Genomic DNA, 27786 nt, shown 5'->3' with positions numbered 1-27786 from the left:
CAAGGTGGCTGGAGCTGGGGGAGTCTGAATGAGAACAACGGCTGCTGGAGCTGATGGTGACAAATATTCGTTTATATGCTTCCACTGCAGACATCAGAATAGGTGAGGATGTGGCCATCATGCCTAGCTACCATGTACCTGTACCCAACCCGCAGAACAAACACCTGCCACCCGTCACAGGCATTTCCAGAATGAGTGTACACTCAAAGAGGTTGGTCAGGTGGTCTGGGCCACCAGCTCTCCGAGGCTCAGGATGAACATACACCATTCCAGTAAGAATGCAATGAGGTATATGGGGTATACACCAAATCTGAAGAAATCTCTGGAGATCTACCTTTGGCGGCCCATACCCTGGGAGGGGTGATGGGCAGTAGTAGTATACGCCAGGCATGAGTGGATTCAGGCTATACACAGTCACTAATCCACCAGAACCTGGTTCAGAACCTGAGCTTTGGTGGAGTTATTGTGTGTGGATTTTAAGCATGCACATAATGATGTTCACAGGTGTCTCATAGAGCCGGTGAAAATTAAATAGAGGGCCAAAACAGAGAATCAAGGCCGCAAATAGTTCCTGCCTTGCGTAGCTGCTGATTTTGTAAATAGACTGGCTGGGGTTTGAAGGCTGGGTCGGGTCAATGTGTGGTGATGTATTCACAATGTTCTCGAATTTGCGTTATGTGTGCTGCCCTCACTGGTGACATCAGGTTGTCTGACACTGCTGCGGTGTATACTTTCAGGTTATCTCCTCTCGTAGGAATCCTGAAAGATTCTGACGGACCAGAGTACATCATTCATGTTCCACACACTGAGAGAGCTCTATGAATTGCTGTGTATTATGTCTCTTCTGACAAGTGGATATCACCCCTAGACAGATAGCTTGTTGAAGCAGCTGAATAAGACTCTAAAACCCACAATTCATAAGTTCATTAGTGATGATGAAAACTACTAGGACCATTGATTGTATTGGTGATTGGATCTTCTGTTGCTTGCAGTGCAGAAGGTACTCCAGGCCTCCAACTCCATTTCCCTGTGAAATGCTATTTGCCTGGATACCACAAGATAAAGTTACTCCATTACTCCACCACTAAATTATTTACCAAGTGGCAAGGGCCCTTCAAAGTCACATGGCAAATGAATGATGAAGATTATGAGGTGGTGCCAACTAACAGGGCAGGAGCAAGGCAAATTTATTATCCCAATCGTGGAGACTGGTGGAGACTGTCTCATGAGCCTGGCGAATGATAGAGATGATTTACAGGCAGACAAACAAATTCTATCAGTCTTGCTATGTTCCTTTGTGATGGCCTAGAGAACAGATGTTTCCGAATTGCAGCAGCCCTTTGCTGAGGTGTTCTCTCCTCTACCAGATTGCACTAACCTCATACACATCATTGTGAGACTGCCCAGGTGCTTTTTCACATCACTGGATTTAAGGGCTACTGGTAGATTCCCTTGTCCCTAGAGTTTGCTTTTACCTATACCTAAGTACTTTTATCTAAAATTCACACAATTGCACTCCGATGGATGAATCAGGGGAAGCTCGGGCTTCAGTATCTGTCCAGAAGGAAGTGAGGATAACTTCACCAAGCCTCTGATTGTTAGGTTACTGGCTCTATCATTTTAAGCACAGATGACACAGGCAGTGTCCACATGGACCCTCATGCACATAGTCTCTATGACTAGGCATGTGAATTATTTAGAATTTAATGATTCTGATTTCCTTATCGATCACTTAACAATTTGCTCCCAGGAGAAAGTAAGTTGTTGCACTACTCATTACATCACTTTGCATTTCCCCATAAAATGATCTAAAATGCATTGTCTCATATTTACCATTTAACAATATAAACTTATTGGCTACAGTCCCACACACCAACATAAATCCCTATTTTAATGAGGATCTTTCTCTTAGACCAGACAGGACAAAAGAAACCATTCTTTCCTTAGTTCAGACAGCAGATCATCTTAGAAGAGTCACATAGAAGAGCCACCTTGACGGGACAAGACTCGGCTGTCCATCTGCATCTAAACGACAAAGGTCACTATTTTGAGGACGTCAATGTTCACATTTTGGACAGAGAAGACAGTGAAAGAGGAGTGAAAGAAGCCATCTGTGTCCACTGTGAACAACCATCTTTAAACAGGCGGTGGCTTACGAAACCAACTGTCTGCCATCTATAATCCAGTTTTGAGATCCCTTCCCAGACGCCATAACGCCCACTCACATCCTGGGCCATTTGACCTCAGTACATCCCATGATAAGGTGGGGCTAAGTTTCACAATGGGTTCACCCGAAACCTTGGCTGATTGTGACCCACACCCGTTTTCACACCTTGGATCATATGATTAGGTAGAGGGTCAATAGGGGGTCCATGTCCCTGTTGGGGACACTCCCATAGGCCTTAAAATCTGGGACTCTCCACCAGTTGCTCTTAGAACTGAAGAAGCTTCTCAGATGAAACATCTTTATATGTTTAATATTAAATTACAGCATATTTAAGTAGATAAACCTCAAGCCAGCAGTGAATTTAAGCAGCATTAAAGCTTACTTGTCACGGATGTATTCTACTTCTTCATGGATCTGGTTCTCCAAAGGAAAGTCAAAAATCATGTTCTCCACTCGTTTTTTATGGAAAACCTAGAGAGAAACAAAACAATGAAAATCTGTTTTCTGTGCTCAAATCTTGTTTTGTCTGCTATGACATTGATATAGTCTAAATATTTGGGTACTATTGCTTTTATTCAGCAGATTCATTTTGACTTAACCCTTTAAAGCCAAGTTTATTATATTCGATATATCAGTTTTTGTAAGTGTTTGACTTCTGTGTCATCAGGGTGAATTTTTGTTGTTGTTGTTTTAACCCCCCAAAAAGCTGAAATAAATGTTAAAATACATTAACATACAGAAAAAAAAATGCCTGATGTAGCATATATGGTACAAATTAATATATAAAACACATATACAAAATAATACATCAACCAGATTTGAAATTATACTGTATTTAGACTCTGTTTTATGAGTAGATGACATTACCTGGACCTTAGACACATACTCTTCATGCTGAAGGTGTTTGATCATGTCAGGGAACCACACAGATAAGCCATAATAGCTGTTAAAACATGAGAGAGGCTGAATTAACAAAAGGTTAAGAATAAAAGTGACTCGTCATCACATCACTTTAGACTCTAGACTCTATTTTGGATTCTGACATGTGAACTGCAATGTTGCCATATTTCATTCCCATATCTGTTGTGAGGTAATACCGTATACAATTCATGTTAGGGTCATTTTTTCCTCAGCGATCTAAAAACCAGGGAGCAAGTATTTAGAACGAATTCTCTGCTTCGCTGACCCACCTGTGGGTGGAGTTTCTCCTGGAGGCTGTCCTTTCTATACCTGCTTATCAAGCTCTTGGTAGACAACTATGGAAAGATTTCCCAAATTATAACTCTATTAAGAAACCATACAGGTAAGCTACCTGAACTCTACTTCCACACAGGTCTTATTAATAGTATTACATCTTTACTGTGACTCTGAATCCTGCTGCTCCTCTGAAAAAGAAAGTCTCTAGTAAGAAGTAATTGACTCCCTGGTGTAACTCTAAGATGTAGACCTTAAAGCAGATAACCATAAGCTGGAGATGAAATGGTGTATCACTTATTTATCAGATCTTCATTTAGTCTGGAAAAATGGATCGCTGCTCTTTAAAACAGCCCTAAAGCTGGAAAATCTTACTATTCTCAGTAAGTATCAATAGCATAAATCTTACTAATCTTAATTTTGAAGAAAAAACAACACCAGATTTTCCTTCAGCATTGTAGCCATGGTGACAAAATGTCACAGGTCTGTTGAGCGAACCATTCCTTTAGCTTCCTAGGACCTGGCATCCACATATGTGGACATCACATTTTGGGTTGTCTAGACCAAAATACTAAATTTATCTCTACAAGGGCCTGATATCCACTTACGAGCACATTATGCTGCCACTGTTCTATTGAAATTTTAAACAAATATCCGCATATGTGGATCTCATTTTTGTCAGAAACAAAAATCAGGTGAAAAAAAAAATCTGGCAATTCTTTGTTTTTTACAGTCATCAGGTCCCAATCAGCCCAAATATCAAAGAGAATTAAAAAATGCATGCCATTGGAAGAGTTAGGGTCTTACGAGGTTAACCTTAATTAGTAACAACTTAATGAATTTCTTTACAAATAACTTTGATAATTATCACACCTTTGACAGTTTTTAGCCATTTTGACCACATGTCTCTGTCTTATCTGGGGCAAATTGTTACCCAAATCAAGTCTGGCTCTCCCAGTGATGTCCTTCGCCATCGCTTTTTTAAAGAAGTTTGGGACACTATTGGACCTTATATTCAAAGGTTTATTAACAGCAGCCTGACTTTAGGCGATGTACCTGTAACTTTTAAACAGGCAGTGGTCCAGCTTCTGCTGAAATGCCCTGGCCTGGATGCCTCTTTATTGTGTAATTTCAGACCTATTTCAAAGGTTCCTTTTGTTTCTAAAATTTTGGAAACATAGTGTCTTCACAGCTGCAGACTTTTTTAAACAGTCAAAAAAAAAATTGAGGTATTTCAATCAGGTTTTAAAGCACTTCACACCACAGAGTCTGCACTTTTGAGAGTTTTTAATGACATTTTACTAACTGCTGACTCTGGGAATTCCGTGTTATTTGTGCTTTTGGATCTCACAGCAGATTTTGATTCCGTAGATCACAACATTTTAATTTCTCGCCTAGAAAATCATGTTGGAATTAGAGGCACAGCCTTGGAGTGGTTCAAGTCATATCTGTTTGACAGAAGTTTCTCTGTCTCACTTGGTAAATTTTATTCATCCTCTGCCCCCCTCCCATGTGGTGTACCTCAAGGATCCATCCTCAGGCCCCTTCTTTTTAGCATTTATTTACTTTCCCTTTGCCATATTATTAAAAAAAACATAATGTCTCATTTTATTTTTGTGCAGATGACTGTCAGATTTATCTCCCTCTGAAACTGTCATGGTCCCCGTGTCTCTCTGGCTGGCTCACACTGGCTACAGGTTTTGTTTTTGTTTTTCTCTTCCTCTCTGCCTCTCCCTCGCTCCTCTCTGCCTGGGCAGAGCTCGTTACAGGCTCTTGTACTTGGCCCACACACCTGTGTGATTGTCACCACTTGCTGCTGATCTGGCTGTTTCACCAGCTACTATTTAAGGCACTGGCACAGAGCAGTTTGCTGCTGGAACGTTGAATCTCCTGAATATCCCCCTCCTGGACCAGATTACGGACCCTTCCTGTGTGTGGCGGCGTGAGTGAAGTTTTGGAAGCCAGTGTGGCTGAAGAGGAGTGAGTGTGTGAATTACCCCCTCTCCCTGGAGCTCTGGACCCCCCTCCCAATTCACTGTACATATATATAGCACTGAGGTGTTCCCCGTTGTTAATAAACTGTCTTCTTTTGTTTGCAAAGAACTCTGTCTGCTCGTAAGTCTGTCCGGTAGCCATGACAGAAACATAATGACCCTAACTCCCTCAGGTCTATTTTCGAATGCCTTAAGAGCATGCCTCAGAGCATGGCTGGCTCTGAATTTTTTTAATTTTAATGAAAAGAAGACTGAGGTCATTATATTTGGGCCGAGTGGCCCTGGTGTCCCACCACCTGACTTGGGTCCTCTTACCAACCTTGGAGTAAAAATTGACACAGCTCTTAAAATGGACAAACAGATAAGTACAGCAGTGAGAATTGGCTTTTTTCAGCTGAGGCAGCTCTCTAAAGTCAAACCTATTATCTCTTTGTGTGACTTAGAGTTTTACATGCATTTGTGACCACTCACCACTTGATTATTGTAATGCACTTTATATTGGTATTGATCAGGCTTCACTATCCCACTTGCAAATGGTCCAGAATGCTGCTGCTCGCCTGCTGACAGGTACACACAAACACGAGCACATTACCCCTGTTCTTGCCTCTTTACACTGGTTTCCTGTCCATTTTAAAATTCATTTTAAAATTTTATTGTTTGCTTTTAAAGTTTTGAATGGCCTGGCTCCTACTTACCTGTCAGACCTTCTACACCTATACACTCCACAAATGTCCCTCAGATCAACTGACCAGTCACTCCTTGCTGTCCCCATGTCGAGACTGAAACTCCAGGGGGACCGAGCTTTCGCTGTTGTGGCCCCCAAATTATGAAATAAGTTGCCCCTCCATATTAGGCTGGCCCCAACACTTGAAATCTTCAAATCACTTTTAAAAACACACCTTTTTAAGGCTTTTAAGGAAAATTACCACAGTCAGCTTGTAGTCAGTTTTAGTCAGCTTTTGGTTGCTCTTATCTTTTTTTACTTTGTTAATTTTATTTATTGTATATTTTATTGTCTGTTTTAATATTTAATATTTACTGATTTATTTTATCCCTTTTTTAATTTATGTATTTATTTTATTGTTATTTAACTTTCTTTGTATGTTTAATGTATGGTTTTTAACTTTTATCTGTTTTTCTTTTACTGGAAAGCACTTTGGTCAGCCATGTTGTTTTTAAAGTGCTCTATAAATAAAGTTTGATTGGATTGGAAATAAGAATTTAACCATTAGAGAAAATGTTTTCCATGAGTATTTCTTCTTCATTCACCTTTTTCCACTTACTATGCATTTATACACCACTGCTTTCATTAAGCATAAATTATTATTCATCTCTAGCTGTCATCCACAGCGTGCCTTTTATCCTGTCTTCCTCCCCTCAGCCCAACCAGTTGTGGCAGATGGCTGCCCGCCTGGTTCTGACTGACGTTTCTTCCTGTTGAAGGGAATTTTCCCTCCCCACTGTTGTCAAGTGCTTGCTCAAAGGGGGTTGTGTGATTGCTGGCGTTTTCTCCCTTTTATTTTGGGGTCTTTACCTTACAATATAAAGTCCTTTGAGGCAACTGTTGTTGTGATTTGGCAGCATATAAATAAAATTGAATTGAAATTGGGAACTTACCTGAAAGCCATGCAGAACCAGATGACAGCCATGAAGAGTGTAGCAAATCTCAGCTCTGCAGAAAGGAGAGATGCCACGTTCCTCAACACCTGGTTTACACATACAAACACAGAATGAGCCTAGAACCATGCAGTTTTTACTTATTACCACTGACTGCTATGTTTCTAAAACAAGGAAGTTTTCCCTCACAACATGTACCTAATTTCCTTGTCTTTATAAGTGGTGACTATGAAGACAAGGAATGTGGAGCTTGTTTTCAGCACCACTTGCTTTTCCACCTTTTTGTTAGCCCATTTCCACTTTTTCAAAAAAGAAAAAACAAGTTGCTGCCATCAAATTGGGCAATTAAATACTAAAATATCTCAGTTTAAACATTTCTATATTCTAATGTTAATATGAGTTTATGAGATTTGCAAATTATTGCACTGAGTTTCCCTTTACATTTTATACAGCATCCCAACAATTTCAGAATTGGATTTATAACATAAGTGTTATACCCTCCGCAACCCCTGCTCATCTTGGAGTGGCAGTGCAAGAGTCTTTGGGCATCTGCAACTTACAAATGATCAGTGTTGGGAGTAACGCACTAGATGTACCGGCGTTGCATATTTAAAATACAAAATATGAGTAACTGTATTCCGTTACAGTTACCGTTTAAAGAGGTGGAATGCAGTTACTTTGTTAAAATAAATAGAATACACAGCGGTCATTTCCTGTTTTATATGTTAGGCTATGCCCTCTCTATGCCTTCTCTAATTTTGGGGATCAAACGCAGTCGGATGAGCATGTATATCGCATGGCTGAGAGCGGCCAGCCTGAGTTCGAGTATGAAATCTTAAAAAAAAAAAATTTCCATCTGGGATTAATACAATTTCCCTGATTCTGATTACTGGAAACCCAAACAAAACACGTAATAAGAGGCTCTAATGTAAGCGTCCTGTTAATGTTGGTGGCACCAGTTACACAATGGACCCAGAGCCAGCAGTGCAGGGGCAGGAATGCATTTCCGACACCTAACCTCTACCCACTCTTCCTCCAACAATGCCCAGGGCCCAACCAGGGTGTGGTGGTGCAGGATCTGTGCGCATCCAAGCCAACCACAGCCTCATGTACACCCTGAACCGACTGCTCGACCACACACACCTGTAGCTCATTTACTCTGATCTGAATCAGTTAATGAGTTTGTAAACTTGTAGCTTTTGTCTTGGTTTGTTTTGTTTTCACACAACAAAAGATCCAAGTGAAATCCAAATAAGCCAAAATCCATAATTACAAATCACACGACAATGTTCAGTCCACTCATTGGCCAGATGTGTTTGGGGAAAGAGAAACACAAGTAAATACAGGAAGAAAGTGCTGTGTTCTGTACTGCTGAAGAACACAGAGAATTTATGGTTATTTCATGGCTAGCTGCTAGCCCGTAGAGACACAACTATAGTTCCCGCATTGAGAATACAAAGCATACATGGCTGCTGGATGTTTTTTTAGCTCAAACCTGCAACACATGATAGTTGGCTCTGATCGGGGTCAGCGCATCCTCAGACATTAAACAAACTGCTCTGGAGGGTTTTTTTGGAACTGTACTGAGACCAGCCTGTCCAAAGGATGTCGGTGCGGTTATTTTGGTCCACACTGTGTTTACTGTGTTCACACCTCCACAAACAAACCTCACCAAATGACAGAATACAGCAGAGTTCCATTTAAACGGACTAAACACCACAGGTGTGAAAAATCCCTCTAAGACTCTTTTTAAACCATGTGGATCAGCTCTCACCAGTAAAAACATGACAAACTTTTACACTTAATATTTTAGTCTATTAAATCAACTTTAGATTTAGTCTACTAAAAGTAGAACAAAACAAAAAGACTTAAGATGCTTAAATTATGTTTAATAAATTTTTTTAGTCAAAATTTGCTGTCAAAATTAACACTGGAGGTTTGTGTCAAGCAAATTCGAGCTCTGGTGCCAGAGTGTCATTCTCTTTATCGTGTGTGCTGTTTGCTTGTAACTTTGCTCCTAGTCAGTGGAGAGGAGCGTGTTTTGATCATTTATAATTGTTTTGACCAAAGTATGTGTTTTGTGTTCTCCATTTTTGGTGGTGATAGTAGCTTCTCTGTCTCTTTTAGTTAAGTTATTAACAAATAAATAATTAAAGTAATAATAATAACAATAATAAATTCATTTGTGTCATGTCTCTTGACACTTTCAACCTGGAGAGTTTTATTGTTATTTCTTGACATCCCTTGCACTATCTGGTGGAACATAACATTTAACTAGGACAAACCCACATTCACCCCTCTCTGACCCATCAGTAAATTCAATTTTATTTATATAGCGCCAAATCACAATAGGCACCTTATATTGTAAGGTAAAAAACCTACAATAATACAAAATAAGCCCAAGCCAGATTCTGAGCTAGAGGTGGTGCTCCAGTCTGTGTTCCTACCTACCAGTTTACAGAGTGTCAGTGAGCGTACGGCCCATCGTTGTACAGGTGTTCTTGTTGCACTCTGAACCTCAAAAAAACCATCCTCAGTTGTCTTCGGGGTCTTGATGTGCACCACCTAAAAAAAAAAACAACAAAAAAAAACAAGGAAACTTTTTGAAAAACACTGCGAAGTAGCTTTTTCTTAACATAACAGATTTCTTTAGCATCAGTTTGAGTTTCTCATCCAGACATTTTAAAATAAAAGCAGCTGCTTTAACCTGTAGCTGTTTCAGTCAAATCCAATGGTGGACTGGTGCCTCATGGTTCTCAATGTGAATTTTTTTTAACCGAAAAAAATAAGAATTAATAATGTGGATAGTAATTAGGTGTATTTACTTTACTTTATAGCATAAATTTATAGCAGAACAGACTTGGTTTCTCTCTGCTCATTTAATGCTTTTTCTTTATTTTCATGACTATATACACTGTAAAACTACAAATGAACACATATGGAATTATTTATTAAATAAAAAAGCGTGAAATAAGTCAAAAAATATTTTATATTTCAGATTCCTCAAAACAGCCAGTCTTTGCTTTGATTACTGCTCTGCACACTCTTGGCATTCTCTTGATGAGCTTCATGAGGTCGTCACTTGAAATGGTTTTCCAACAGTCTTGAAGGAGTTCCCAGAGATGCTGAGAACTTGTTGGTGCTTTTGCCTTCACTCTGCAGTCCATCTCATCCCAAACCATCTCGATTGGGTTTAGGTCAAGTGACTGGAGGCCAAGCCATCTGGTGCAGCACTCCATTGCTCTCCTTCTTGGTCAAATAGCCCTTATACAGCCTGGAGGTGTGTTTGGGGTCATTGTCCTGTTGAAAAATAAATGATGGTCCAACTAAATGCAAATTGGATGGGATGGCATGGTGCACAGGATGCTGTGGTAGCCACGCTGGTTCAGTGTGTCTTCAGTTTTCAAGAAATCCCCAACAGTGTGACCAGCAAAACACCTCCACACCTCTTCCTCCATGCTTCATGGTGGGAACCATGCATGTAGAGACCTTTTCTGCATCGCACAAAGACAGTGGATGGAAGGAAAGATCTCAAATTTGGACTCATCAGACCAAAGCACAGATTTCCACTGGTCTAATGTACATTTCTTGTGTTTCTTGGCCCAAACAAATCTCTTCTGCTTGTTGCTTTTCCTTAGTAGTGGTTTCTTAGCAGCTATTTGACCATAAAGGCCTGATTCATGTGGCCTCCTCTGAACAGTTGATGTAGAGATGAGTGCTACTGGAACTCTGTGTGCCATTTATCTGGGCTCTAACCTGAGGCACCACAGGGAACCGTGCTGTCCCCTCTTCTCTTCACCCTGTACACCTCTGACTTCTGAATCATGCCATATTCAGAAGTTTGCGGATGACACAGCCATCATGGAGTGTATCTGGGATGATCAGGAAGAGGAGTACAGGAGTCTGGTGAGGAACTTTGTTACATGGAGTCACACAGACCACCTACAACTCAACACCTCAAAGACCAAGGAACTGGTTGTGGACTTCGGGAGGTCCAGACCAGGTCCACTGCCATTTCAGATAGAGGGAGAGGATGTGGAGGTGGTCAACAAGTACAAGTACCTTGGATTGTGGGTGGACAACAAACTGCACTGCTGATGCAACATGCAGCACCTGTATAAAAAAAGCCAAAGCAAACTGTACTTCCTCAGGAGACTGAGGTCTTTCAACATCTGCAGGAAGCTCCTGGGGATGTTTTACCGGTTGGTGGTTGCCGGAGTACTATTCTATGCTGTGGTGTGCTGGGGGAGCAGCACAGCAAAGGAGGACTCATCCAGGCTGGAAAAACTAATCAGGAAGGCTGGCTCTGTGGTTGGCATGAAGCTGGACACTCTGGTGACAGTGGCAGAGAAGAGGACATTATGGACAATGTTGGGAGTCCTCTGCATATGGTCATAAACAACCAGAGGAGTCTGCTCAGCAACAGGTTGCTTCTCCCACAGTCTTGGACCAACAGACTTAAACAGTTTGATGGCGTGTTCGCTGGAGGGGAGAGGGAGGGGAAACAGGAGGACAAAGGAGGGCGACTAAGCTGCAGTGTTTTTTCCACTGTGCAATAGACTGTGCAATAATCACTGTGCTATCTTTTGCTTTGGCTGTCTACATCTCATTAATGAGTATATTTCACTAGTATTCCTATTTATTCCTATTATATATTCTGTATTTATTAGTGCTGTCAGCGTTAATCTCGTTAAAATGTCGTTAACGCCATAACCGCATTAATGCGGTGAATCTCCGTTAGCTCGTTAACGCGGATCGCCCCGTGCGTGGGGCTGCATGGCGTCAATGTGTTAGCACGGTTAGCTCTTCAACGTGTTAGCGTGGTTAGCACTTCAACGCGTTAGCACGGTTAGCTCATTAATGCGTTAGTGCCGTGCAGCCCCACGCACGGGGCAAGCTAACTGAGATTCACCGCATTAATGCGGTTATGGCGTTAACGTCATTTTAACGAGATTAACGCTGACAGCACTAGTATTTATATATGTGTATATATACTATATTTTTATGCTTATGTTCGTACTCTCTCATTCCCCTTTATTTGATATTCTAACTCTGTAATATGCAACTTCTGTTGGTGTTCTGCAACTGGAAACTGAATTTCAAGGAAGAACCCAGCAGATGGATTAATAAAGTTCTATCTCATTTAATCTAATCTAATCTAATCTCAAACTGAATAACAGATTGTGGGTCTGGATTCACCTCTTTCAATGTCTGAATGATGAAGCCCAACAGCATCTCCTGAGAAATAAAGCCCCAGGTCAAGATGGTTTTCCAGCATAATTTTACAAAGAATTTTGTGCTACACTAGCACCTACTTTTGTCAGAATGGTCACTCAAGTTCAGAATGATTAGACTCTATCTGCAAACATCATTAGTCTACTACATAAACCAGGCAAAGATCCTATGCTCCCATCCAGCTACTGCCCAATTTCGCTTAGAAATGTAGACTTTAAAATACTTTGCAAAGTCCTTGCTTGAAGATTAGAAAAAATCACTTCATTCACAATATATTCTGACCAAACAGTTTTTTATCAAGGGTAGACACTCAGCCAATAATACACGCAGATTGATAAATATAATAGATTATTGCTCCATCAACAAATTAGAAGCCACAGATGTTTCTTTAGATGCAAGAAAAGCAGGAAACCATGACAGTACCAGAATAATGACTGTGTTACTAAATATCTCACTAGAGCAATATATTTATGTGTCAGTGCATGGGTAAGTAAAGGTAAATTCAGAAATGACACCTATAAAAATGTGAATATCTTCACTTAACATTAATGCATGCTGTAAGCTGTTAATTATCCTTGAAAGGTTTCGTTTTATTGCTGATGATAAAAATGTAAAAAGTTACCATCAAATACAAAAAGCAATTTATTTTAAAGTGCAATAAGAATCATTATTGTTAATTAAAATCATTTACTTACAGTGAAGACTTTTTCTGGCTGCCCCTTGGCTCTCCAGTTAGTATCATGGACCTGTTTTAGGATCATCCACGCGTCATCGTGTTTGCCATTCTGCTCCATATACAAACACAAGCAGATATATTCAAACATACACACAGCCATGGAAAAACGTTTCAAAGGAAAAAAAACTGTTGTCAGTGTTCATCTATTGTAAATGTGAAGTATCTCTGTGAGCTCCAAGAACACTTTCATGGACTCTTTTAAATTAATAAACAACTATGCCAGCTATGTTCTTTCCACATGTGTACACTTTGCAGGCAGGTTTACAAAGAAATACTATGCTAGCAGTCTCACCTCCAGGAGGAAACGTGGGCTCTCGGGCATAAAGGTAAGTCCAACCAGAGAAGCAATTGCAGGGAGAGCCGCAACCAGGACGAACACTCGCCAGGCGTGGAACTGAAATTCTGTGCCCATACTGAAGCCCCAGCCTACACACACACACACACACACACACACACACACACACACACACACACACACACAAATCACTGTTTACAACAAGAAAAATTACAAGAAAAATACTAAGGTTTTACTTCAAACTGTCAGAAGTAGAAATGCATCATAAACAGTGATTCAGAACAGCATTAAGCAATGCAAGTAGTAAATGATGCATGTTTCCTCTCTGGGTTTACCGTAATTGTATGTATTTGCAGCTGAGACTGTTCAGGGTATTCAGTACAGACAGAACAGAGAAAATCTTTTGTTTTGTTTTGTTTTTCAACAGAAATAGTGATTTGTGGAACACTTTGTTACACTACCAAGCGTTGCACCAAGGCATGTCAGGTTCATTAGTTGTGTGCACTGGGTTGTTGATACAGCATGATTTATGTACAAGTCACTGTGACAATGCAATCAAACCGGGACAAACACATTTAGAAGGAGGCACTGCTGTACTGTACATTATTTCAAGGAAACACCTAGCTCAACTCAGAAACTACAGGATAACGTTGTGCATTACTTTGAGGTTTGAATGTGCCCCAGCACTAAAAACTTGCAGAAAGCCATAATCTACAGAATTTTATTGGTGTGAAATTGTGGAGCCATGCAAAATAGAGACTCCTATTGCACCTTTAGTAGTACAGTGCCTTGTCACTGGGACAGTTCTCTTGAAAGTACTAGCCATAATGCTAACCACTGCACTACTGTGCTGTTGATATGCAAGACTGATAGAAAATAAAACTTAATAGGTTGCACTAGAGGTTGCACCTCTAACAATGAGGTCGAGGTCACTGAGATTAATTTCATTCATTTTCATTGTCCTATAAGTAAAAAGTCTCATTGAGATTAAAATGTCTTTCCAAAGGAGACCTGGCCAAGAGGGCAGCAAAAGTTACAACTGATTAGCTTTTTATGGCTGACAAAACAAAACTATTGATATCTATTCACAAGTGTGTCAAAAATCTATCTAAAGAGCAATCAATATATCCATTTTTCCACTCTTATTCAAAGGTTACAACCAGTGTTTATAAATATACGTGGCATGTAGACTGGCATAGTAAGGGGCTGAACCACAGCTCTTCAAAAAGAAGTCTAGCTCCACTTTCTCCTGAACCATATCCACCACAGTTGTGAATGCACTCACTGGTCGGTATTGCTCACAAGCAAGAATGTAAAGTATCCTTTTTCATTTTTAAAACAGTCTTACCATATCTGGGTATAATTCCCCAGGCAGTGAATGAAGCATAGATCCCACCAATCATCCAGAACATACACAACCAGGACAGATGCTCTCCTCTCTTGTTCATCTGAAGAAACTCTGAGAAGTACGAGTACACAATCGGTGCTGTGCCACCAATGCTGAGAGCAAAGACAGAAAATAAGAAAATAAGGATAATTATTTAACATGGCTAAATAATAATCAGCCACAACATTATTTTAAAGATTATTATATTCCCCCAGTGCAAAAAATGAAGAAAACACAAAGTTGTGTTTTAGAAAAAGTCCACTGAAAATCACAGAGCAAAGATGTGTAAAGATATTCTGAGCAAAGCTGACGTTTTTTTGGAGGCAACAAGAGTTCATTTCAAATTTGTATCGCATTCTAAACCGCAGCAATCTGGGGTGGCATTTGATGGCACAGCCACCCCAGAATTCAATTTGGCCTCCTTCAGCGTTACTGGACTTGAAGTGCTGTCAGTCTGAAAACATGACCAACATCAATGTAATGCAGTGGTTCCCAAAGTGTGGGGCCCGCCCCCTAGGGGGGGCGCAGAGCCATTGCAGGGGGGGCGTGGGATGAAAAGAAAAAAAAAAAGAAGAAGAAAGCTTGGACACTGCTAGCATAATGGACAGATTTTTGACGGGGCTCCCACACAAACGCAAAGCAGGAGATGAAGCATCGCCAAATATGTTTCCAAACCAACTTCCTTCCAAGCCAAAGACAGGAAAATATGGTGAAGCATATCTTCCCTTTGGCTTCACCTGCACAAGTGCCAAGGTAGGTCTCCCCTGCAAAATTAGTTTCCCTGCGTCGGGAGCAGCGCTGGGCTCTCCAAATCACGGACAAACAGTATCCCACATTCTTGATTTTTAGTTCACAAACACTTCTTGTAATAACTAACTACTCCTGACATCTTGGATGTTAGCTCTTTATGCAGTAAAGTTACAGTGGGATACAAATAATATCAGGCTGATCGTGCCGTAATTTGTTCCCCCGGTTCAAATCACGGACAAACAGTATCCCACAGCTGTTTATGTGTTTAAATCCATTTTGCACAGAGAGGCATTTTTTGAAAAATGTATTGACAGCAATGTTGAAAATTATTACACAGGAAAAAAAAACAACTACACGTAAAATAATTACACCGTGACGCCTCTGCCTTTCTAAATGGAGGGACAGTAACTGCGTGTGTATATGTAAGCGTGTAAAACCTGAAGATAGTCAGATTAACAGTATTTTGTCTCTATCTGCCATTCTGCAATTCATCTCATGTAAACAATAACGTGGCGCACAGCGTGACGTGAGAAGAGGCACATACCTTTGACGTTGCGTGACGAACTCTGTATTCCTCGTCTACACGTAAACGCAAAAAAGGAGTTTTAAATAATCTCCGTTTTCGGTGAATCGCAACGCCGTTTACTGTTGACGAAAGGCCCAAACGCATAGAAACAGCTGAGTTTTCAAAAATACCCGTGTAGGTGTGGACGTAGCGTAAAAGAGTTAGTAGTATATTTTATTACTACCTGTAATTTATTGCCGTTTACTTGTATTTGCTTAATTGTTTACTAAATGTTTGAGGTGTGAAATAAACGGCAATGGAGTTTGTGCGGGGGGCGAACATTTTTCTTGTGAAAAAGGGGGGGGCCTGGCAAAAAAAGTTTGGGAACCACTGCTGTAATGGAACATGGATACAAGTCGTCTGGCGAGAGTCTGTGTGGAGACTGTGTCCTTGGAGGCTGCAGTCTTACACGCCTCTCTGCAGCTTCTCTCCTCCTGCTACCCCCCCAAAAACCCATCTCCATTGAGACTGTGTCAGCTCCCAAACAGACAAAAAACAAACTAATAACCAGCAATAAACAATTTAAACATAAAAAATCAAAAAGAAAGAACAATACAGTATCCACATCTGAACCAAAGAGTAAAACAGTGAAATGTGGATTATTAAATATTAGGTCTCTCTCCCCCAAGTCTCTGTTAGTAAATTACTTAATAATTGATCAACAAATCGATCTACTCTGCCTTACAGAAACCTGGTTGCAGCAGGATGATTATGTTAGTTTAAATGAATCAACACCCCCGAGTCATTCTAACTACCAGAAACCTCGAAGCACAGGCCGAGGGGGCGGTGTGGCAGCAATTTTTCACACCAGCCTATTAATTAACAAAAGACCAAGACAGATTTTTAATTCATTTGAAAGCCTGATGCTTAGCCTCGTCCACCCCAGCTGTAAAACTCAGAAACCAGTCTTACTTGTTATCGTCTATCGTCCACCTGGGCCTTACACAGAGTTTCTCTCTGATTTCTCAGACTTTTTATCTGATTTAGTGCTCAGCTCAGATAAAATAATTATTGTGGGTGATTTTAACATCCATGTAGATGCTAAAAATGACAGCCTCAACATGGCATTTAATCTGTTATTAGACTCAACTGGCTTCTGTCAAAATGTTAAAGAACCCACCCACCACTTTAATCACACTCTAGATCTTGTTTTAACATATGGCATAGAAACTGAACATTTAACAGTGTTTCCTGAAAACCCTCTGCTGTCTGATCATTTCCTGATAACATTTACATTTACAATAATTGATTACACAGCAGTGGAGAGTAGACTTTATCAAAGTAGATGTCTTTCTGAAAGTGCTGTAACTAAGTTTAAGAATATAATCCACCCACTGTTATCATCTTCAATGCCCTGTACCAACACAGAGCAGAGCAGCTATCTGAACGCTACTCCAACAGAGGTCGATTATCTTGTTAATAATTTTACCTCCTCACTACGTGCGACTCTGGATACTGTAGCTCCTGTGAAAACTAAGGCCTCAAATCCGAAGTACCTGACTCCGTGGTATAATTCTCAAACACGTAGCCTAAAGCAGATAACTCGTAAGCTGGAGAGGAAATGGCGTGTCACAAATTTAGAGGATCATCATTTAGCCTGGAGAAATAGTTTGCTGATTTATAAGAAAGCCCTCCATAAAGCCAGAACATCTTACTATTCGTCACTGATTGAAGAAAATAAGAACAACCCCAGGTTTCTCTTCAGCACTGTAGCCAGGCTGACAAACAGTCAGAGCTCTACTGAGCCAACAATCCCTTTAACGTTAACTAGTAATGACTTCATGAACTTCTTCACAAATAAAATTTTTATCATTAGAGAAAAAATTACCAATAATCATCTCACAGATGTAATATCGTCTACAGCTACTTTTAGTACCATCGATGTTAAGTTAGACTCTTTTTCTCCAATTGATCTTTCTGAGTTAACTTCAATAATTACTTCCTCCAAACCATCAACGTGTCTTTTAGACCCCATTCCTACAAAACTGCTCAAAGAAGTCCTGCCATTAATTAATTCTTCAATCTTAAATATGATCAACCTATCTCTAATAATCGACTATGTACCACAGGCCTTCAAGGTGGCTGTAGTTAAACCTTTACTTAAAAAGCCATCTCTAGACCCAGCAGTCTTAGCTAATTATAGGCCAATCTCCAACCTTCCTTTCAGAGCTCATCACAGCACAGAAACAGCTTTAGTGAAGGTTACAAATGATCTTCTTATGGCCTCTGACAGTGGACTCATCTCTGTGCTTGTCCTGCTAGACCTTAGTGCTGCGTTTGATACTATTGACCATAATATCCTATTAGAGCGATTAGAACATGCTGTAGGTATTACAGGTGGTGCGCTGCAGTGGTTTGTATCATATCTATCTAATAGAGTCCAATTTGTACATGTAAATGGAGAGTCCTCTTCACACACTAAGGTCAGTTGTGGTGTTCCACAGGGTTCAGTGCTAGGACCAATTCTATTTACATTGTACATGCTTCCCTTAGGCAGCATCATTAGAAGACATAGCATAAATTTTCACTGCTATGCAAATGACACGCAGCTCTATCTATCCATGAAGCCAGATAACACACACCAATTAGTTCAACTCCAGGAATGTCTTAAAGACATAAAGACCTGGATGGCCGCTAACTTTCTGCTTCTTAATTCAGATCAAACTGAGGTTATTGTACTCGGCCCTGAAAATCTTAGAAATATGGTATCTAACCAGATTCTTACTCTGGATGGCATTACCTTGGCCTCCAGTAATGCTGTGAGGAACCTTGGAGTCATTTTTGACCAGGACATGTCCTTCAACGCACATATTAAACAAATATGTAAGACTGCTTTCTTCCATTTGCGCAACATCTCTAAAATTAGAAATATCCTGTCTCAGAGTGATGCTGAAAAACTAGTTCATGCATTCATCACTTCCAGGCTGGACTACTGCAATTCATTATTATCAGGATGTCCTAAAAACTCACTGAAAAGCCTTCAGCTAATCCAAAATGCTGCAGCAAGAGTCCTGACAGGGACTAGAAAGAGAGAGCATATTTCTCCTGTTTTGGCTTCCCTTCATTGGCTTCCTGTTAAATCCAGAATTGAATTCAAAATCCTGCTCCTCACATACAAGGTCTTAAATAATCAGGCCCCATTATATCTTAATGACCTTGTAGTACCATATCACCCTATTAGAGCACTTCGCTCTCGCTCTGCAGGCCTACTTGCTGTCCCTAGAGTATTTAAAAGTAGAATGGGAGGGAGAGCCTTCAGTTTTCAGGCCCCTCTTCTGTGGAGCCAGCTTCCAGTTTGGATTCGGGAGACAAGATTAGGCTTAAAACTTTCCTTTTTGCTAAAGCATATAGTTAGGGCTGGACCAGGTGACCCTGAATCCTCCCTTAGTTATGCTGCAATAGACGTAGGCTGCCGGGGATTCCCATGATGCATTGAGTTTTTCCTTTCCAGTCACCTTTCTCACTCACTATGTGTTAATAGACCTCTCTGCATCGAATCATATCTGTTATTAATCTCTGTCTCTCTTCCACAGCATGTCTTTATCCTGTTTTCCTTCTCTCACCCCAACCAGTCACAGCAGATGGCCCCGCCCCTCCCTGAGCCTGGTTCTGCCGGAGGTTTCTTCCTGTTAAAAGGGAGTTTTTCCTTCCCACTGTCGCCAAAGTGCTTGCTCATAGGGGGTCATATGATTGTTGGGTTTTTCTCTGTATGTATTATTGTGCTATCTACTGTACAATATAAAGCGCCTTGAGGCGACTTTTGTTGTGATTTGGCGCTATATAAATAAAAATGAATTGAATTGAATTGAAATTATGTGCGTATATGTGTATGTAAGAAGATTGGGGGTGGGGTGTTTGACTCTAAGGTGACTCTAAAATAATGCTTGACTTTGACGTGTATGATTTAATAAAAGAAATTATATTTACTATCATGTGGTTGACAAACATGGAGTTTTGAAAAGAAAAAGTATTCCCAAGTATTTGAAATAAAAAGATGTGCAGATGGATGTTCATGTGAGAATGAGCTACCGATAAATCTAATTGAAGTGAAATTGCATAAAATGAATGAAACATGAAGTGAAGTGCATCCATATGTAACTGAGTGTTCAAATGGGAATTACTAAGAAGTCATGTTAAAGGACAACATAGAAAAGAAGAAAATGTAATGAAGTGATTTTAAAGTTTCAACTTTGTTTTAAATCATGTATGTAGAAAAGTAAGAGAGAGGATGACAGGATGTAGCTGGACATCGGGTGATAGATGTCAACAACGGTGACTAGACGTCACAGTGGGTTGTTCAGAATAGATAAGTGGTTCTTCCCTTTGTCTCCTGTGAGATGAGCAGTTCAGAAGATTTGATCTAAGAACTTCATATTTAGAAATTCCAGGAGAGACACCAGAGGGATCAACCACTGCTTGATTATTGTTGCACACACAAGACACTTGATCCAAACTATAACTTACCCTGTCATGATGCTGTAGATACATACAAACAAAAGCTATCCCATTGTTCTACTAGAATCTGTGTTTTGCTGCTCAGTTTTCCAAGCATTCTCCCACAGGCCACATTTTCAGTCATTCTCTCCCTCCACAGTGTTAAAATAAGACGAACACAGGTCACAAGCCCAGTGTTTGACACTCTGAAGCCTACTTTATCTAGATGTGGCACCTCACCCCTGTCCCCCAGTAGGCACAATCTTGGTGATTTCTGTAATTTACATTTGTCCCAGCTCTCCATGTATTTTAAAAGAATTTCCCATATTGGGAAGACCACTGGACATTCTCACAAAGCATCCAACAGAGTACCTTTTGCTTCTTGGCATTTCCAACACATGTCATCTTTACTCATGCACATTTTATGAAGTCTCGTTGGTATTTAGTCGTAGCTGCTGTGTATTTTATATCAGATAAATTTACCTCTAGCTTCCCTGATTTAAAGTCCATTTTCAGAAATAATTGAATTCCATGCTCCCTCATCAAGAGTACAATCCAGATCTCTTTCTCAAATACTTTTAAGACTTTTACGTGTATTGTTTTTAACCCAATGACCTAAATTACACCATTTTGACACCTTCGTAAGTTAAGGCACAGCAACTGCAAACTTAATTTAACTTAATCTGAAAGAAAACAGACTTGTCTTGGCTAAATTAGAAAAGATAGCCATGGCCATTAAAAGAAAAACATTGAAAACAAATATGCCCCATCTGAATGCAATTTGGCTCAATATGGAAACACATTTACTTCTGCATTGTGTAAAAAAATGTCCTTCACTTGGGTTGAGGAGATTCCAGTCAACTGAGGTGTGTTTTACTCCACCTTCAGTTGATAATCTTCTCTATGGTAGCTGCTATAGGACAAATATGTTTTAGTTAACTAAGAGAGACCAAAATATTACATTTACACTTTAGCTTATAAGGCTGTTTAGTGTGTTTCTGCTACTGTCTGGACCAGCTCTGGATCCAACAGCCATCCCTATCTCTGGATGGCTGTCAGTCCACTGTTTACCTCAGCTGTTAATGTGGGGTAAAAAGCATCCACCCTAATTTACTTTGAAAAAGGCTTTAAAACTGTGGTGAGAGCCATACTGAAGTGAGTTGTTGAGGATATGCTGAACTGTTGGTAACGCTACTGTTAGCTCCTGTTAACCAGCGTTAGTGAAACTGTCTTTGAAGCTAATATAACTTTGTTGGACTCTGATGCTTGAGAAAATGTAAGATCAAAGTCCCAGAAAGTTGGTTCTGTTCATCTGGATGTAGCATTTTCAGTGGGAGAAACATTTTCGTCACTCATCCAAGTGACTTCTTCAGTCTCAACTGACTGCAGGTTTCCCCAACCTTATAAAAAGTACATTTGCATAATGATTGCATCGCATCATTGAAAGAGTGCCCACTGGTCTGTAGGTGTAAATAGACTTTAGAGTCCTGGCCTGACGAGTTAGCTCTTATGTGATGTGCTATCAGCTTAGCCAGAGGTTGTTTGGTTTCCCCTGTGTGTGTGTGTGTGTGTGTGTGTGTGTGTGTGTGTGTGCATTACCCAATGCCAGAAAGCAGTCTGAAGAAGAGAAAGAAGCTGTAACCCTGAGCGAAGGAAGACATGAATGCAAAGATACAGTTTATAGATAATGCCAGAATCAGACATTGCCGACGGCCAACTTTGTCTGCCAGTCCTCCCCACAGAAATGCTCCCACCATCATGCTCAGGAAAACGATGAGACCTGCACAAAGAAGAAGTAATAGAGGATACCATATCAAACTATTTAATACTAAGGATATGTTGCAAAACCTCAATATACTCAAAATCAAAACCGCATCTGATTAGTTTCATCTCTGTTACACTGGTGTTTCTACTCCTCCCTGATTGCCTTTTGTGTCTGTGTGTATCTAAAGCCTCAGTTTGTCGTTTGCTTGTGTCGTCACTGTGTATTCTGGCTGTTTGTTCCCAACTTATTTATTTAACTTTCTCTTAAATTCGGTTTTGTTTTCTTTCCCATGGATTTATACCAGCCTAAAAAAACGGATCACTTTTTTGCTTTTTCCTCACTTCATCACACTCTACCATGACACACCTATTATCAAACATGCTCTGCAGAAATATATGAAATCAAATTCCTTCTTTACCTTGTTTGGTATGATTGCTTTAGCCTTAGGCAAGCATTTAACATTGATTGGTGCCAGACATTGGCATGCTGACAATATTTTAAACCAGTGTACAGATGGCCATGCAACACGGGAGACCTGTGACTCATCATACTGGTCTCCAGTATTTTACAACACGTGTAAAATATCTGTTTCACAAAGGTCCAGGGACACCTGGGCAGCACCCATATGCTTTTTTCAAGGTCAGGACAAAAAGCATTGGTGTGTCACTCTACTGATTCAGAACACGAACACAGACAACCACGTTTAAAAATATCAGTTACGACCAAACCTTGACAATTCAATTCAGTTTTATTTATATAACACTAAATCACAACAGCAGTCGCCTTAATGTGCTTTATATTGGAAGGTAAGCACCCAACATTAATACATAGAAAACCTTAAAAATCAGACATCAGGGAAAAAGGATAAACTCCCTTTTAACAGGAAGAAACCTCAGACAGAACCAGGCTCAGGCAGCAGCCATATGCTGTGACCAGCTGGGGATAAGGATGGGAATTGATAAGAATTTAGCAATTCCGATTCCATTATCTATTTCACTTGTTGATTCGAGCCTTTATTGATTGGCATTCTCATCAATGAGAGTTACCACCGACACTAAGCAGCATGTCATTACATTACATTCATGTAAATTGACTGCATACTGCGTTGTCAAATGTTTGTGCATGTTGGAGGCATTTCCCCTCTTTTGTTGAGATTGGTGTTAGGGTTATTACTCAAAAAAAAGTAAAGTATTACATATATTACATGAATACCTTTCTTAAACAAAGTGCAGTACTTTACTTGACTACTAAATTCACTGCGGAGAGATTAACTGACCTAAAAACAACTACAGACATGAATAACTTATTCTTCCTATTTACATCAGTTCACACAAACTACGATTTTATTACTTTTTAGATTTTAAACTGATAGAAACTAACAAACATCACAAGTGAAAACCTGATTCACATGGTAACTTTTCCTCAGAAAAATACCGTTTTCATCTCGAGTCATTTGGCTCAACAGTTACCAGAGGTAAAAAGAAAGCCTCACCTACAGCCCAGACATTTTTTGTTCACTATTGACTTCTTGTATTTAATATATTATCTCCCCCTGCAGGTAATGCAATTTCTGCACGCAGTAATGCAACTTCTTCATGCGTATTCATTTCACATTTTAAGGAGGCAAAGCATGAAGTGGACACGGTGGACTGGCGTGTCTATTACACATTTAGCCGTGCTACTGGGTTGAAAAATTGCATCAGTAACTGAAAGGGTCACAGCAGAGGGACCTACATGAGATTTCTCATCATTGCCAAATTATCTTGGTATGATACCTGGATATAGTGTTGACTACTGCAAAGTCATTTTAAGGTTTTTCTCATCAGTGATATAATAACTAACACCTTGCGGTACATCTTAATCTGTTGCCACTGAAACATTTCAATACATTAAAAAAAATCTATTGTGGTGCCCATTTATCACATCAACATCTTATTGTGATAAGGCAAACAGACTTACTGTGTTCTTGTGCCTGGGTTGACAGCAAGAAAAAACTACCAGCTAAAAGCTGCAAGCAAAAAGGAAAAAGAATATTCTCCAGCTTAAGTAATAATACTTTTGGTTAAGCATTACAAAAAAAAAATCATTTCTGATGTTATGACACCTTGGCATTGTTTAAGGCACACTGTTGAAGTAGTACAAGCATCTAAGAACCTGATTATTAAATTACTCCTGTAAAAAAAAAAGCTAGCAAATACACTTCAACACTTGGAATATACTCCAGATCTTTTATTTTCTACATTTTGATAATATAAAGTGAACAGGCCTCATCTGGGTATGAATCCCTGAGATGTGGAGCTATTTATGAAAATTAATGTAGCTCCCTAAACGGTTAATGAAATGCTGTTGTTAAACCCCTTGAATTAAAGTTGAAAGTCCTCACTTCAATTACATATTCATCTTTCGATTTAAAAGCCACTATACAAAACTGCATCATTGTCCAAATACTGCTGGACAAGCACTGCTTGCTTTGACAGAACAACACAGATGTAGTGCACCTGTGGGTAGAGTGGGTCATCTACCAGTTGGAAAATTGGAGGATTCATCCTTTCCTGTCAACATGTCAAAGTATTCAAGATACTGAATCCCCAGTTGTCCCTGATACATTAACTGGTGAGTTGGGTGTGTGTGTGAAGGTAGGTAAAGGCAGTGTGTGAATGTGTGAAGTACTTTGAGTGCTCAAATTGAGAAGGAAGGGACCTCGGATTGTGCTTATTCTAAACAACAATCACTAGAGCTAATGCTTACCCAGCATTCCTTTCTCTGCATTGGACAGACACAGGTCCTTTTCTGCAGACGGTAGAACAAATGCAACCACAAAACATTCAACTCCATCAGCCATTAGAGCCAGGCCCAGCACTATGAAGAGCATCCACTGGAATTTCCCATGACCACATTCTTCCATGATGTACTCATACTGCTCAGATAACTCCTCTAGATCAGATGCTGCACTGCTAGCTGTTTGAGCTTTAGCCCTGGAAGAAGCCATGAAGACAAAAGAAAATGTGAATCTTTGACAACACTGAAAACCAGATCTGATTACACTGTCCTGAATATATAATAATAATGTATACTTTATTGATCCCTGTGGGGAAATTACTCTCTCTGCAGAGGGTGCCCGCAAATCAGGCGCCCGGAGAGCAGTGTGTATGGACGCTACCTTGCTCAGGGGTACCTCAGGGTAGCCATTCAGTGGATTCAAACCCCCTACCTTCTGATCATGGGGTGGCCACGCTACCTACTGAGCTATCCCTGCCCTATATCTGGTTATTATTGCTGTCACTCTCAGACATGCTATCATGGAAATTATTAGGTTTTGTGTCCAATTTTTGAGTTTTTATTTTTGCATTCCCGTATTTACGATGTTTTTTTTTTTTTTAATTTAAGCTTAACCCTTTCATGCATAGTGGTCACTACAGTGGAAAGCTGTTCAAAGGCTGTTTTCTTGTATTTGTGTCAGTGTTGATGGTATACTTGCACATAAACCACTGCACAGGACACTGACGTGTCACTCCATACCCTGCCACCCACTGGTCCTTTAATGTTACTATAGATACATGATGTTTTTCATTGTAATTATTGTTACTTAACCCTTTCATGCATGAATTATCATAACCTCAATCAAGATTTTTTTCTTAAGTACTTTATTCACCTTTTCATGCCTAAAGATGGATAAAAATACTTAAGAAAAAAATCCTGATTGAGGTTGTCATAATTCATGCATGAAAGGGTTAAGTAACATTTAGTTTTTTGGGGTTTTTTTGCAGATTTTAATGATATACTATTTATTATTACAGATAAACTTAAATAGCAGTATATTCCCTCTGCAATATTAAAGAAATATGCACAATAATGAATCACTAATTATAATCCAGTATTATATATGATTCTGCATTTTAGTTCAGATACTTTCAGTATATTTTGATGCTAAAAAATGTACACTAATATTTAAGCAGTCTGTAAAACAATTATTAAATATAAAACAAAGTTTAAACTCCTGTGCAGTGGCCCTTTTTACTTAGTTTCTGTGATATGGCACAAACTTGTAGATGCATTTATCACTGATCCATTTTTCAGATTTCCTGAGACCCCCTTCACCACCAGCTACTACTTATTCACTCTACAGTGAGAGTGCCCTTTCTGGGGCATTTACACAGAAACATTAAATATGCAGTGCCTCACCATGCAGCTCTCTGTGCAGCCTTTGTGTCGTCAGGATGTGGAATCCCTTGATATTCTCCTTCATACATCTGATCCTCTTCATCATGTCCTTCAGTCACATCACTTGCTGCATCGTCTTCCTGAAGAGGGTAGTCTCCTTGGTTGTATATGTTGTTCTGGTAGTGGTCAGCCATCTTGGCCTACTAGACCAGCTAGTCTAACTGTTAATATAACTGTAAATTAAAGGTTTTTTTTGGCTTGTTAATTATGTCAGTTCTGAATTTTAGGGGAAAATATAGTTGTCAGAAAATAGCAGTTGGAGTTCTTAGTTAATCATACTGACTTACTACCCTTAAAAACTACTTTCAGGGTCATTAGTCACTTTGCTCCACTTACTGGTTTTTAAACTTAACAGCAAATAAAGGTCTATTAATAACATCACACCATCAGTCTGTATGCTTTGCAGTGCAGCTTATTCAGGTGTGACTGTCCCAGTAAGACAAAACTTGTCTGTGTCATGAGTAACTTCTGCTCCATGTTGTGCTTCTTATGGTGCTGTTAGTGGTAATTCCAAATTCCTGTAAGGTCTTCTCTTCAAAGTTCACTCCTGAAAACAATAAAATTGGTTAGTTTTTTGTACACTGTGACACTTGGAACACAGAAGACCTGAACTACCAAAATATGCTTTTTTAAACGTATTTATTTTTTCTGCTGGTTATGGTGGTGGTGATGGTGGTGATGATGGAGGTGGTTACTGCTGATGAGCACTCTTTCAGTGTTCTGTGCTCTTGCGTCAATTCTCCTGTATTAAGTTAATTTGTATGACTGTGTTTCCCATTTGGTTTCTTTTCAAACTTCCTTCTTTATTTTAAAATGTTGTTGCCCCTTGTGTCTTTCTTTTAGATTTGCTTTCCTTGGCTCATTATCCATCATTTATGGTGCTTTCCTGAACAACTCAGAAATTGGAAATTCCGAGTTCCCAGTCAGAAATCTTTTGTTCCCAGTCGGAAATGAACTCAGATTTGAAGTGAGTTAGCAATCCAAGATGGCAGCATGCAACGTAAACAGTAGTAAAACTGTAAACTTTTCAAACTCTTTCAAGCCATATGCAGAGCGTTGATCAGTCTCTATCCGTAGATGTGTTTTTAAGCACCAAAACATAAACATTATGGTGTATTGTTAGTGATAGTGAATCTACCCTGTTAGGAATCAAAACAAAGGCTAAAATGATGGACACGCTGTGGGTGCTAATAGGACATGAGAGAGGAAAGTGAATGCAGTCTGTTATGCTTCACAGAGACATGGCTGCTGCCAGACCTCAGTGCCACAGTACGCAGGTTCTTCATTATTCAGGCTGACAGAGACGCCAAGCTGAGCAGTAAGAAGAAACAAGAAGAGACTGTAGTGCTTGTTAATGAAAGGTGGTGCAATCCAGGACATGTGCACGTAGGAACATCTCTGGTTGCCTGAAACTGAACTTTTAGCT

General features: G+C 39.8%; 1 protein-coding gene across 1 annotated transcript in view; it reads right to left on the bottom strand.

Moving 5' to 3' along the window:
* LOC116331016 (synaptic vesicle glycoprotein 2B-like) overlaps positions 1-26545 on the bottom strand; it is a 36280-nt gene extending 9735 nt beyond the window's left edge. The window contains exons 1-10 of the mRNA XM_031753529.2: positions 26322-26545; positions 24888-25114; positions 21974-22154; positions 14587-14738; positions 13236-13369; positions 12903-12992; positions 9424-9537; positions 6973-7061; positions 3035-3110; positions 2550-2638 (exon numbers count right to left, since the gene is read on the bottom strand). Of these exons, the coding sequence (XP_031609389.1) occupies positions 2550-2638; positions 3035-3110; positions 6973-7061; positions 9424-9537; positions 12903-12992; positions 13236-13369; positions 14587-14738; positions 21974-22154; positions 24888-25114; positions 26322-26494 (1325 nt within the window). The 5' untranslated portion in view covers positions 26495-26545. The remainder of the gene's footprint in view (positions 1-2549; positions 2639-3034; positions 3111-6972; positions 7062-9423; positions 9538-12902; positions 12993-13235; positions 13370-14586; positions 14739-21973; positions 22155-24887; positions 25115-26321) is intronic.
* Between the last annotated feature and the right edge of the window lie 1241 nt (positions 26546-27786).

This window comes from Oreochromis aureus, linkage group 7 (genome assembly GCF_013358895.1).
Source record: "Oreochromis aureus strain Israel breed Guangdong linkage group 7, ZZ_aureus, whole genome shotgun sequence".
Classification (NCBI taxonomy): domain Eukaryota; kingdom Metazoa; phylum Chordata; class Actinopteri; order Cichliformes; family Cichlidae; genus Oreochromis; species Oreochromis aureus.
Note: the sequence above shows the minus strand (reverse complement) of the source record. Positions and strands in the feature narration are given on the sequence as shown.